Source organism: Melospiza melodia, chromosome 5 (assembly GCF_035770615.1).
Source record: "Melospiza melodia melodia isolate bMelMel2 chromosome 5, bMelMel2.pri, whole genome shotgun sequence".
Lineage (NCBI taxonomy): Eukaryota > Metazoa > Chordata > Aves > Passeriformes > Passerellidae > Melospiza > Melospiza melodia.
The window spans coordinates 33490663-33502807 of NC_086198.1; the positions used below are offsets into that span (position 1 = coordinate 33490663).

Sequence of the window (12145 nt, forward strand, 5' to 3'; positions counted from 1 at the left end):
AATAAGGGCGTGGAAGTGAGTACAAAAGGCACATTCTGGCAGCTGCAGTAAAGCAGCTGTGTCAAAACTTCATTTCAGGTGAGACATTGGTGATTTCAACAGGGTGTGTTAACACTTGCTTTTTCAGTCTGACATACTGGGTCAGAACCCCATCTTCCCAAAAAGCTGTTCTGTGCTGCTCCAACATTTTAGCCATCCATATTTTGTCATAAAGGAATGTGTTAGGGGGGGTAAAACTCTCCTTAAAACTTGCAGAGTCAGGTCTTGCAATAGCAGAACTTTTCCTAGCAAAAGCACAGGACTTTTTCTGGCAAAGATGGAGCATGTGAAGCCTCACACCAAATCCCCACAAGACGTCTGAAGTCAGAGATACAATATCTATGCAAAACTTTAAACAAAGCTATAAAGAGACTCTAAAACAACTTTTAAACTACTTGTCATTAAATCACCTGGAAACTTTTTGATCAGAAAAAAACCAAGTGAGTGAGACAGCCTTAGACTTACCTTTCCCCCCCTAATTTTTCCTTAACTTAGGACCTAGTACAGGCAATTTTTAGATATTAAACACTCTGCATTTTCATGGGACCAAAAGGTTAAAATATTCCTTCAGGAGAAAACAGAAATAACTATTCTTGAAATGCTAAGCAAGTCCAGAGACTCGCAACTATTTTCAGAATCCCCTTTCTTGGAAAGTTCTACATCTGCTAAATAAAAACAGCCGTGAATTTAGGCTCTTATATGTTCATTCACTGAGCACATCTGAAGAGCACATTAAAAGTACCTGTCCTTGCAAAAGAAGAAAACCAAAAGATTTTTCAAGAGCTTTTATAGCAAGAAGCATTTTTACTTTATTCTGTGATGAAAAATAAATTCAATTATATTTTCTGGTTTCCAAATACATTAGAAAGGAAAAGGAATATCAGAAGAGGACTACAGGGTGGAGGAACATCTCGACAGTCTCAGGGATTGGTCCAAGAGAGGGGGAAAGGGAGGGACAAAATGTAAGACGGGCACTGTAAGTGAAGTTGCTTTGAACTCAGGATGTTTTAATGTTTTTCTAATTTAGTGTAGCCTCTTGTTTTTATATGAGTAATAATGGGTTGCTCAAAGCACTGTGCTCCAACCACATGACAGCTGATCTCTGGGAGGTCAGGATCATTTATTATTGTGCAGGCAGAAACCCCAAGTGGTCAGGGGCAAGTGCAGCAGTGTAGAGGAGGACTCCCAAAGGCTATTTATTATTAGGTATCTGACCTAAGCCCCAGGAATTCTGGCTCACCTGTCAGTTTGCAAAGCCCCTGTTAGGGCACCAGTTCTCCCAACTACTGTAATCTACATTTGCTTTTCAGTGTAGTGTACATTTGCTTTTTCAGTGTAGTCTGCTTTTCAGACCATTTCCCAGTGACAGCAGCATCGGTTTTATTCGATAGTAAATTTGGGAGAGAGAAAGACATAGAAAATAGGTGGGGGGGACAGAAAGAGAGTAACAGGGACAAAATAAAGAAAATATCACTCACCACTCCATGGATCCCAACGACGCTCCATTGATCCTTTCCAGCTGGTCTTCTTTGTGGTGAAGGTCCCTCCAAAAGCACAGAATATCTGCTCAGGCCAGGTAGGAAAACCCAGGCACCTCCCTGGGGGGAGTTTGCCTTTGTCCCTTACACAAACTCTGGGTTTGTGGCATCCCTGCAGTCCCGTGGTGCCTCAGGAATGACTCCAGGGGCACTGATGGATTCAGACACCCCTCAGCTCCTCTCACAGCAATGTCCCGTGGTGCCTCTGGAATGACTCCATGGGCACTTTGGGGGCACTGATGGATTCAGGCACCCCTCAGCTCCTCTCACAGCAATGTCCCGTGGTGCCAAGCCTCTGGAATGACTCCATGGGCACTTTGGGGGCACTGATGGATTCAGGCACCCCTCAGCTCCTCTCACAGCAATGTCCCGTGGTGCCTCTGGAATGACTCCAGGGGCACTCCGCTCCCGCTGCTCGGAGATTCCCGAGCGGATCCCGCTCCCGTCCCCTCAGCGCCCCCTGCCGGCGGCAGCGCCCACGCGCGCACCGTTCCCGCCCGCGGGGCTCGGCGGCCGCGCTCTCGCGAGACCGGCGCGCGCGGGCCCGTGGCGGCGGCGGCTCCGCCCCGGGGCTGCTCCGCGGCGCTGGCGGGGCCGCCATGGCGGCGGGGGACGTGGAGTCCTCGCTGGAGCTGAGCCTGACGGGCTCCGGGGCGCTGCCCGGCGCGCTGCCCCCCGCCCGCTCCCGCATCTTCAAGATCATCGTCATCGGGGACTCCAACGTGGGCAAGACGTGCCTCACCTACCGCTTCTGCGCCGGCCGCTTCCCGCAGCGCACCGAGGCCACCATCGGCGTGGACTTCCGCGAGAGGGCCGTCACCATCGACGGCGAGCGCATCAAGGTACCCGGGGCCCGCCCGGGCCGGGCTGGGGGGCAGCGCTGGCACGGGGCTCCAGCGGCTGGGAGAGCGGGGCGGGAGAGCGGCCGGGCCGGGCCGCAGCCCTGGCGGGGCTCTGACGGCCGTAGCCCGGAGGCTCGGCTCGGCTCGGCGCCAGCAGCCGCGGCTGTGCCTGCCCTGACACTGTTCCGCTGCTGGCCGTGCTCCTGCTGGAAAGGCAGTCACGGTGTAGGTGTCTGGGATGGTGAACCGATTCCGGCCGTAAGCCACACCTTCTCGCCTCTTTGGTCAGATGCTGATCGGTAATTTATCTTTACAGTGGGCTTGTATATCGATCTCTTTAGGATTCTGTTAAGTTTGCCGTGTGATGATTGTAAGCATCATTTGCAGAATACTCTGTTACAGCTTACAGATGCAGTTTGTTTACTAACATGGTTTTAGACGGAATCCCCATCTGCTTCTGTGTTACAGCTTGTTTCTATGAGGAAAGCTCAGTTGTGCAAAAATAAAGGAAGTTAACAGTAGTCTTGAGCTTGTACTTGGGCATTTGTCATCATCAGGCCTTATAATTACAGCTCATAGTTATGTAGCCAAAAGCCATGGTTTTTTCTTGCTCATTTACTGATTAAAGAGATTATGGAGGATATATAACAATAGGAGAATCACTTTGCTTTCCTACTCCTGTGGGATTTTTATCTCATGTCCTTTTTCAGCTGAAAAAGGAAGGTGAATAGGAGTTTTTGTTGGTGGTTTGGGGTTTTTTTTTGGTTTGGTTTTTTTTAGTAAAACCACTGACTAGAATTTCTCTGACAGCTGAAATTTTGTACTCCTTTGTACAGAATTTGTATCCCTTTGTATCCGTCCTCCTGAGGGACATTGTCTTGTCAGCACCATCTTATTCACTGGCATTTTCATCACGTCTGAATGATGCCTGACCTTTGTTGGAGAGACGTAAAGAACGTAGCATAATCCACAGCTCTTAGATGCTTCACATGGGTCATTGTGCCATTCTGAGATATGTGTTTCTGTAGATTGTTTTGGTGCATTTTTTGAGAGCATTACCTGTAAAAGAAGGCAGTTCTGGTTGAGGAAGGCAGAGAAGTGAAGGAGGCTCTTCTGAGACATTGTTTAGTGTGAGTTCTGTTTCAGCATTAAAGGAATAGATGTTATCCTTGTGGCCAGGACCCTAGTTCTCAGTGGGAATGTTGTCAGTTCGAACTGATGTTGGGTGGTTTTGGCAGCTCTGCAGCTCTCTCACTGCTCTGCACCTTTCTCACGTGTAGCAGTCAGCTCCAGCAGCAGCACGAGATGAACCAGGAGAGAGCAGCTCCCATGAACTCAATTACTGTAGTCCTTGTGTGCCCAGAAGGGAATTCTTCCTCTCGCATCAAATTGGTTACAAAGTGGTGTCTTGTCCCTTCCCCCAGCCAGCTGGGCGGTTCTGTCCTGTGCTGCCACAGCAGGAACTGTTTCCTTCACAGCTGGAAAAGTGCTGTGTCATCGGCAGGAACACAGGCACCGTTCTTCTCCTGATGGGCTCCCCCACAGCCATTGTGTGCGTTCCCAGGCACAGGAACAAGCATATTCATTCCTTGTACAGCAGGCTGACAGCTCCATATCTAACGCTGATGCCTAAATGTGATCAGTAAATTAAAACTTTCAACAAATGGATCTGCTGCCTTCTACATTTTCTTCTTCCTCAATTGATCCAAGTGTTGAAAATTGAAGAAAACAATGATGTCAGTCTTCACTGACCTACATTCAAGAGCAAAACACAAGTGAAATTCAAATAAGAAAGTCTGAACATCATGTTCTGTACCTTGAGCTATTCCAAATTTTCTCCCTTTTTAAAGGAGACGTAGCATCAAGGCCAGTTATGTTTTTATCACTGTGTTATAAACCACACATACAGAGTGAGTCCTTGTTTAGAAAAAAGCCTTTCTGGATCCACAAAACAGAATCAGAAGGTGGGCTGTGATAGCTGAGTCAGTGTATTTAATATTTTTATGCCATTTGTCTTTCCTAGGGAATGTGACCAAGTGATTCTGTCCAGTTTTATTAGATGAATTATGCTATTAAACCAAATATTCAAACTATATTCAAACTTCAATACTGTAATGTATTTTAAAGGGCTGTTATAAAACTGTGGTCCCTTGAAGATGATGGGTGTTACTGAACTAACAATGAAATAGTAATCCTAATGTTACTTCATTAGTGCACTCCCATTAACATGAACATTTTCAGTGTTGTTTTTCAGAAGAGAAAATATTTGGGGTGAAAGGCAGAAATAGAACCATTTCCTCAAGTTCCCCTTGAACAAGAAAAAAAAGAAACTTTTGAAATGTGTAGTTTTCAACATTGGGAAAGGATTTACTTCTCAGTGCAAATGACTCAGTTGATGATGCCCTTCAAGCTTGAATGCTGCATGTAAATGAAATTTTGGAGGAGCTGTAGTTTAAGCTTCACTTGCAAGTTATGTAAACCTTTAATTTCCCCATCTTTACCCAAGGCTGGCAGTACACTTGCAGAACTCTGCTTGACTGAAGCACAACCAATTCCTGCTCTGTGAATAAGCTGGGGAGAGAATTGTAAGCTCACAGCTGCCTGTGAAAACGAACTCCCTCATTAAATTAATTTGATAGCATTTCCAAGATTATCCATATGATTCCATAACATAATATTGTCTACACAGATGTGCTGCAGAAAAATTCACACCATGTGAAACATCTTTTACTCTTTTTGTTTCAGTCTGTCACATGACTGATTCATGACATCCTGTGATTGACTTGTGGATGTGGATTGTCATCCTTTTAATAATTTCCAACCTGATGAATGCTGTGCTTAAAGAAAAACTCCTTATTGTCAGTCACTGGTATCAAGACTTTGCATCCGCTTCTGTTCAGTTTCACTGCATTTCCATTGTTGTAGCTTTCAAAACAATTTTATGTGATACTCTATCACTGATGCATCTTCTTGCTCTTGGCAGATTTCCCGTGCACTTGGGCTTCCTTTTTTTAATATAAAAAGTCACTGGTTAAAGTGGTAGACAAGACAACTTGCAAGACGTTTGCAGTTTCTAAAGAAGTTTTACTGAAACATTTGGATCAAAGGAATGCAGAGCTATGGTAATGGGAGAACAGTTTCAACAATTACATAGTGCTTGTGACTTTGATGAGAACAGATTAAATTTCAAATTTATCTTCATTGTTTGCAGAACACTTAGTATTCCTTGAGTTCTGAGTCTCAAGGAAAACTCCTTTTATTCAACCCTAGCCTTTTTTTTTAAAATTTCCTTCTTTTATGCTGCCTTGATACTACAAACCACAGTGTGGTCCCAGTTAAAGCACTCAATAAGCAAGTTAGATGTTCATTGCAGGAGGGTTTGATTCCAACACACTGCAGAGAAAGATTTCTTTGTCCTGTTTTTGTTGGTGATGTTGAAATCAAGCATGGTTTGATTTCTTCCTACTTTTACATGGCAGTTAACATCATGCTAACAACAAAATTTTGGGGAAGATGAGATTATTTTTGGAAATAACAAAAATTGTGTCAGCTGATGGTTGTATTGGGAAGTAACGCTTATTTAATTTTCAAATGAAAGTGCTATTGCTGAGACTTCAGGATTTATATTTCTAAAAATCTTGAAAATTACAGGCTCCAAGACACTTTCAGAAATTTGTAGTTTCTCTCAAATGTCATCATTCCTCCTGGCCTCACTTGTGAGCAGCTTTGAAAGTTAAAGCTTCTGAAATTGTGTGAATACAACAGTCGCCTTCAGCACCAACTTGTCAGTATCATTAATTCAGAAGAGTAGATTTCTGTGATCATGCAACTCTTCTCACTGCAGGTAATTTGTGTTATTTTCCAAGATGAGCAATAAAGCATACTTTCCTCTCCTTGTCTTTGTGTTTTCAGATCCAGCTATGGGACACTGCAGGCCAGGAGCGCTTCAGGAAGAGCATGGTGCAGCACTACTACAGGAACGTCCACGCTGTGGTGTTTGTGTATGACATGACAAACATTGCCAGTTTCCACAGCCTGCCCTCCTGGATAGAGGAGTGCAAACAGCACCTTCTTGCCAGTGATATACCACGGATTCTGGTTGGCAACAAATGTGACCTGAGAAGTGCAATTCAGGTGCCCACGGACCTGGCCCAGAAGTTTGCTGACACTCACAGCATGCCATTGTTTGAGACCTCTGCCAAGAACCCCAATGACAATGACCATGTGGAGGCCATATTCATGACACTGGCTCACAAGCTTAAAAGTCACAAGCCATTAATGCTTAGTCAACCCCCAGATCATGATGAAATTCATATAAAGCCTGAACCAAAACCTATCACATCCTGCTGGTGTTAGGTCACATTGTCGCTGGTTATCACCTTGTCTTGTTTGCAAGTGCTTCAAAATTATGACCTTTGGCAAAGTTACAGGTTTTGGTAGCAACTATAGGAAATCTCTTTGGCACTTTAATGTGTTTTTTATTTTAATTTTTCTTGGTGTAGATGTGCCCATCTTATGCTCTTGCACTTTGTAATTGTACTTTCTGAATTACTAAAGTTTCACTATAAATATATGGGAACATACTTTGTCAGGTTTTGACAAAGCAGTCCTAGTTGAGCTCTTGCTGCCTGAGGTTGTTCTCATCACTTGTGGTAAGATTATAACTAGTGTGCCAGTTTACTAATACTTTTGGTTGCTACTTGTGTTGGAATCATGTAGGAGAAAGAGCCTTTTGTGACAACCAGGGAACTTGGGTTTTAGGTCAGCAGTGGGGAGATTTTTGGCATATGAAGGAATATGAGGTGGCTACTAGGGAATTAGAAAGCAGGTACCTTTTTTATTATAAAAGCAAAACAAAACAGGTGTGTGAAAGTTTGGGCTGCCAGTGTTGGTGCATATTGCTAGTTTTGGCCTGTCCTTCCACTATGAACTTGGTCTGTTTCTTCATGGCAGTGGTAATGGAATTAACCAACTTCTCCCTACCTCTAGACAGTTTTTTGATACTTAAAACTTCATTAATTTTTCATAATTAGCATGTGATACCAAGCTATGTTCTGTTAACCCATATTATGGAAAGTACTGTAGCGCAGGATTTGGGGTAAAATTGGGACTCCACCTGTCCACAAGTTCTCTGATCTTACTAAAATTGTTATATATTTCTGAAGGTGCTTTATTTGAGCTGAGTGTCTCAGGGTAAGTAAAAACAGTTGAGTAAGCAAAAGATTGGGTGAATTTGGCAGAGGCATACTGCTTTTCAAAGATGCGGTTTGCAGGGCTTTAAGATATCAGGAGTGCTTCTCAGATATCTTGAAATGCCAACTTGATAATATATTTCAGGAATGGGAATGCTTAGGAATATGGTACATTCTTAAAATATTTCCAAACACAAACTAATTTTGTTCTTGAAATATGGAATAAATCTACCAACTACATCATCTGTTACAGATTTTTGAGGGAAAACCTGCATATATAATGTTGTGACTATGTAGGGCATCCTTGGCATTACTAATGTGAGCTAGTAGGGATTAGATGAGGGAAAAAATTCCTCTTGGATCACCTTTTTCTGTGTTCTCATAGTTGCAACTGCTTTTTTCCAGTCCTCCCTGCAGATCAAGTTTCATAATAAAAATGGTGCTAAGTTGCACAGAGCTGCATAAAGTGAAATGTCAGCCATAGAATGCAATCTGTGACTTCATTCATGTGCCATGTCAAACAATGTTTTGTGACTTAGTTTTTGAAGTATAAATGAAGATTTTTTTTTTTTAATTGGCAATGTGTAGCATGTGTTGCTTACTGGAAACTCAATGGAAGGGCTAGTTCTGAAGCTGCCACCCTAATGAACACATTATAAACAAATTACTGAAACAAGATACCTGTTATTATGTAAACTATTACAGTTCCTAAGATGTAATTTCATTGCAACCTATACAGAAAAAATGCATTGACTTTTTTCCAGATTTCGGAAGACCATTTAATATGGTCTTATATGATTAAGATGTTTAAAAAGAATCTAAACAAAAGGTAGTAGTTTTTCCTGTACAAAGCTTCTTCAGTTGTGACAGTATTTTTGCTTAGGAAACATTTGTAAAAGGAAGCTTTTGTATTCCTCTGAACCTTACATGACTAAAATTTACAGTTGTTTCAGAAACAATCACCTTTTTAACACTAGTGTCCTTAATGATTTCTTTAAGAAAATTATTGATTTTAAATTGATGTTTATACTATGGTATAAATATGGTTTACAGTCCTGTTGGACAAATTGTTTTTCACTCATGTCCTTAATCCTTTTTCTGAGGATCCTTCTTAATTATTTGTATACTAAATATGTCAGCAAGTTTTTGTTTATTTTTGTTTTGTTTTTGTTTGTTTGTTTTAATAAAATATCCCAGAATTAAGAATTTTAAAGTCGGGTTGGGGTAAGAAAATCATGTAGCTGCAGTGTTACTGTTAAATTTGATCTGAAACACCTGCACATCTGTTAAGTTTTATTTGAGTTACCACAACTTGTAAATAAGGGCCCTCATGTCATGGAAATTGTGTGCAAATGGTGTTGAAGTGTGTAATTCCATGTTCAGCACAAAGCATGTTTTAATGGTTCTGCCGTGGAGGCAGCGTGGTCAGTAATGCAGGATTCAGTGTTGCTCCCTGGCTTTCAGTGGATGTGTTCTGCCCACAGGATGGATATCAGAGTACTGAATACTTTGTATGTGTATTTTCACTTTACCAGACTGTAAAGTTGTGTTCTTTTGTATGTGCTGGGGGCAGGCAAGGCACAGTCCCAGAAAACTAATAAACGGGCTTTGCCACAAACTGTTACCACTTGTTTTCAATGATTATAATAGAAATAATAATATAATTCCATATGGTTAAAAATGCTGTGAGGGAGTTGAAGGAGTTTCTAGTTTCTGTCTGTGTGGGTGACAGTTTTTACAAAAAAGACTGTCACAATACTTGGACTACTGTCACTGCTTTGTTGCAATGACTCTGGGTGATTTTGGGGCATCTGAAGCACCCACCTGATGGTTCAGAGCTGTGTTCAGTATTTATTTCAGATTCCAGAAGAATGGGAAGTGAAACAACAGTTACAAAAATAGCAATAACTGACCCTTGGATGTAAATCAAGACCCTAAAGGAATCTTCTCCATTACTCTTCTTCTCATCTCATCTTGTTCAGAAATAAAACCTCTTTAACTTCTGTACATTTGTTGAAAGTCATATTTCTTGTCCCCTCTGAGTATTTTCACTTCACCAGAATGTATAATTCTAATACTTTTTCTTCTACCAGAGTCCTATTTTTGAGGTCATTGACTGGTGTTGCTTGACATTGCAATTCCCAGATAAATGTAGAGCCATATGTTATTTAAAAGTAATAATAATATTACTTTTATATGGCAGTCTGGTTTTTCTGGGGAAATCAACACAACACCAACACGTAATCTTAACTCTAAAGTCATAAGTAACATTAGAAGTTGTCATTATTCTAGGGCTCACAAAAAAATACCACTTGGTATTCATTTGGAATTAATGGAAAACAAATTTCCCAGCAATACCAGTGATCATTAACAAACCCCAAAATAGAGCACAATCCTGTCCCTGGTCTGCATTTAACAAATAGGCTGCTCTGATTAGGAGGAAGTTCTTCCCTCTGAGGGTGGTGAGGCTCTGGCACAGGTTGCCCTGAATGCCCCAGAAGTATTCCAGGCCAGGCTGGGTGAAGCTCTTAGCATATGAAAACTAAGAGTCATAAGACCCTGATCTTAGCTAAGTACTTCCTTTTCTATTATTACTTTTTACTGTTTGCACTGCCCCTTTGGAAAGGTCACAGGCAGAAAAAAGACTGGTGTGAGGCAATATGCTGAACTCCCTCTTTCTGAAAATACTTAGTGATTTACTGCTGAAAACATCACGCTGGGCCTCTAAATCAGGAGTCATAAAGCAGAAGCTGCATTTGCAAACCATTTATCCTCTCCAAAGCCTGGTCATCCCCACATCCTTCACACCCACTCCTCTACAGGAAAACACTTTAAATGCTCAGGGGCATTTGAGGTGCTCCTTGCCCTTCACAGTCCTCTGTCCCTCAGACCTTTCTTCAGTTAAGGAAGGGCAGGCAAAGAGGAAAAGACTAAACTGACCCTAAAACACATGAAACAGCTTTTCTATTTACTTCAAGTTATTTTTAACACACTCAAAATAGAGACAGTGAAGAGCTTCTGGCTTCAGCAAGCAAAGATTCAGCTGTAGATTAAGAAAAGCATGTGCTAATCAGAGAGGGTGTTCAAGTTCCTGTGGATCCTCATGACTGCATTGGAGTGCTTAGCTTCAGTTCTGAGCTAATACCTGAGTCACTGTGGTGCTGCTGTTAAAAAGCACAAATGCTGGCAGCCCTTGTCCTTTGCTTCAAGGCTCACAGTGCTTTTGTCAAATTGCATCTGACCTGAAAGAGCTGATTTCAGTACTTTGATCTTTCATTTCAATACTTTCATCTGTCATTAAATAGGTACATTTCATTCATATGCATGATGAGAGCAGAGGGTAAATAAAGACAAATAAGATATATAGTCTCTATATATGTAAAATGATGGCCAGAAAACATGTATATTCACATCACCATAGCATGTTTCCTTCTGCATCATAATGCAACACTTGGGGGAGGGCTGTGTGGAATTCCAACTCTTTGATGTGTGGTACATGACACTGGTGGGATTCCAGCTCTAGCAGCTGCCTTGAGGCTCCAGCTCTCAGGCTTTATGGGTGAAGAATCATTGAATGAAGCAAAAACTTGGGTCACTTGGGGCTGGGAGGCTGCCTGCATCAGACAAAATTAGAAACACAGAAGCAACTGCTGCAAGATATGCTTAGAGCAAAGAATTTGGAAGCTGAAAACACCATCTGTTATCCTGAATCAGTCCTATGGTTATTGGGTGGGGATAAAGGGCTTAGCAATATTGGCATGTACTGTTCCACCATAAACATAAATTATAATAACAACTAATATTGACTAAAGAAGAAAGCGATGAGTGTAGTTAAAAACATGTAGTGGACAGAAGCCAAAGGATGAAAGATGAACCATGAAACCAAGTAATTTTAAATTAAGATGACATAAATGTCAAGTCAATGAAACAGAACACACATTTCTGGGAAAGGAAAGGAAAGGAAAGGAAAGGAAAGGAAAGGAAAGGAAAGGAAAGGAAAGGAAAGGAAAGGAAAGGAAAGGAAAGGAAAGGAAAGGAAAGGAAAGGAAAGGAAAGGAAAGGAAAGGAAAGGAAAGGAAAGGAAAGGAAAGGAAAGGAAAGGAAAGGAAAGGAAAGGGGAAAAGAAGAGACATTGCAGCAGCCTAGAAAGTGCAAGTGAAACTGCAGTTTGTTAATGTGCTTGGGTTAGACGTACCTGAAAAGATGCAGGACAAAGCAGTTCCTGTTTTTATGGAGAAGCACCTAGGGAAGGCTGGGAAATGCTGTTTGCTTTAATGGGCATCCCTCCTCAAGCTAGAGGTAAATTCAACAACTTTTCCCCATACTTACACACTGTTGGTGCTGGAGAATCAAGGAATCATATCTCAGTTTGGAAGGGACCGATATGGATCAGTGGTTGGACTCAATGATATTAAAGATCCTTTCCAACATAAAGAAGTCTGGTTCTGTGATCCTAGGAAACAAGAAATCACATAGTCTGACTCCAAAAAATGCATGTTGTCTGTCTTATATTAGGTGGGCTTTCTACTGAGTA

The 12145-nt window shown here is 41.8% G+C and overlaps 1 protein-coding gene across 1 annotated transcript; it reads left to right on the forward strand.

The window, feature by feature from the left end:
• The first annotated feature begins 2169 nt into the window (after positions 1-2169).
• On the forward strand, positions 2170-9229 carry RAB33B (RAB33B, member RAS oncogene family). The gene is made up of 2 exons (XM_063156963.1): positions 2170-2419; positions 6332-9229. The coding sequence occupies exons 1-2, from the start codon at positions 2177-2179 to the stop codon at positions 6773-6775; spliced, it is 687 nt and encodes a 228-aa protein (XP_063013033.1). The 5' UTR covers positions 2170-2176; the 3' UTR covers positions 6776-9229.
• Positions 9230-12145: the final 2916 nt, after the last annotated feature.

Coding starts and splice junctions, on each gene's coding strand:
- RAB33B (XM_063156963.1), top strand. CDS start 2,177: ATGGCGGCGGGGGACGTGGAGTCCTCGCTGGAGCTGAGCCTGACGGGC. Junction 2,420..6,331: donor TCGACGGCGAGCGCATCAAG/GTACCCGGGGCC, acceptor TTGTGTTTTCAG/ATCCAGCTATGGGACACTGC.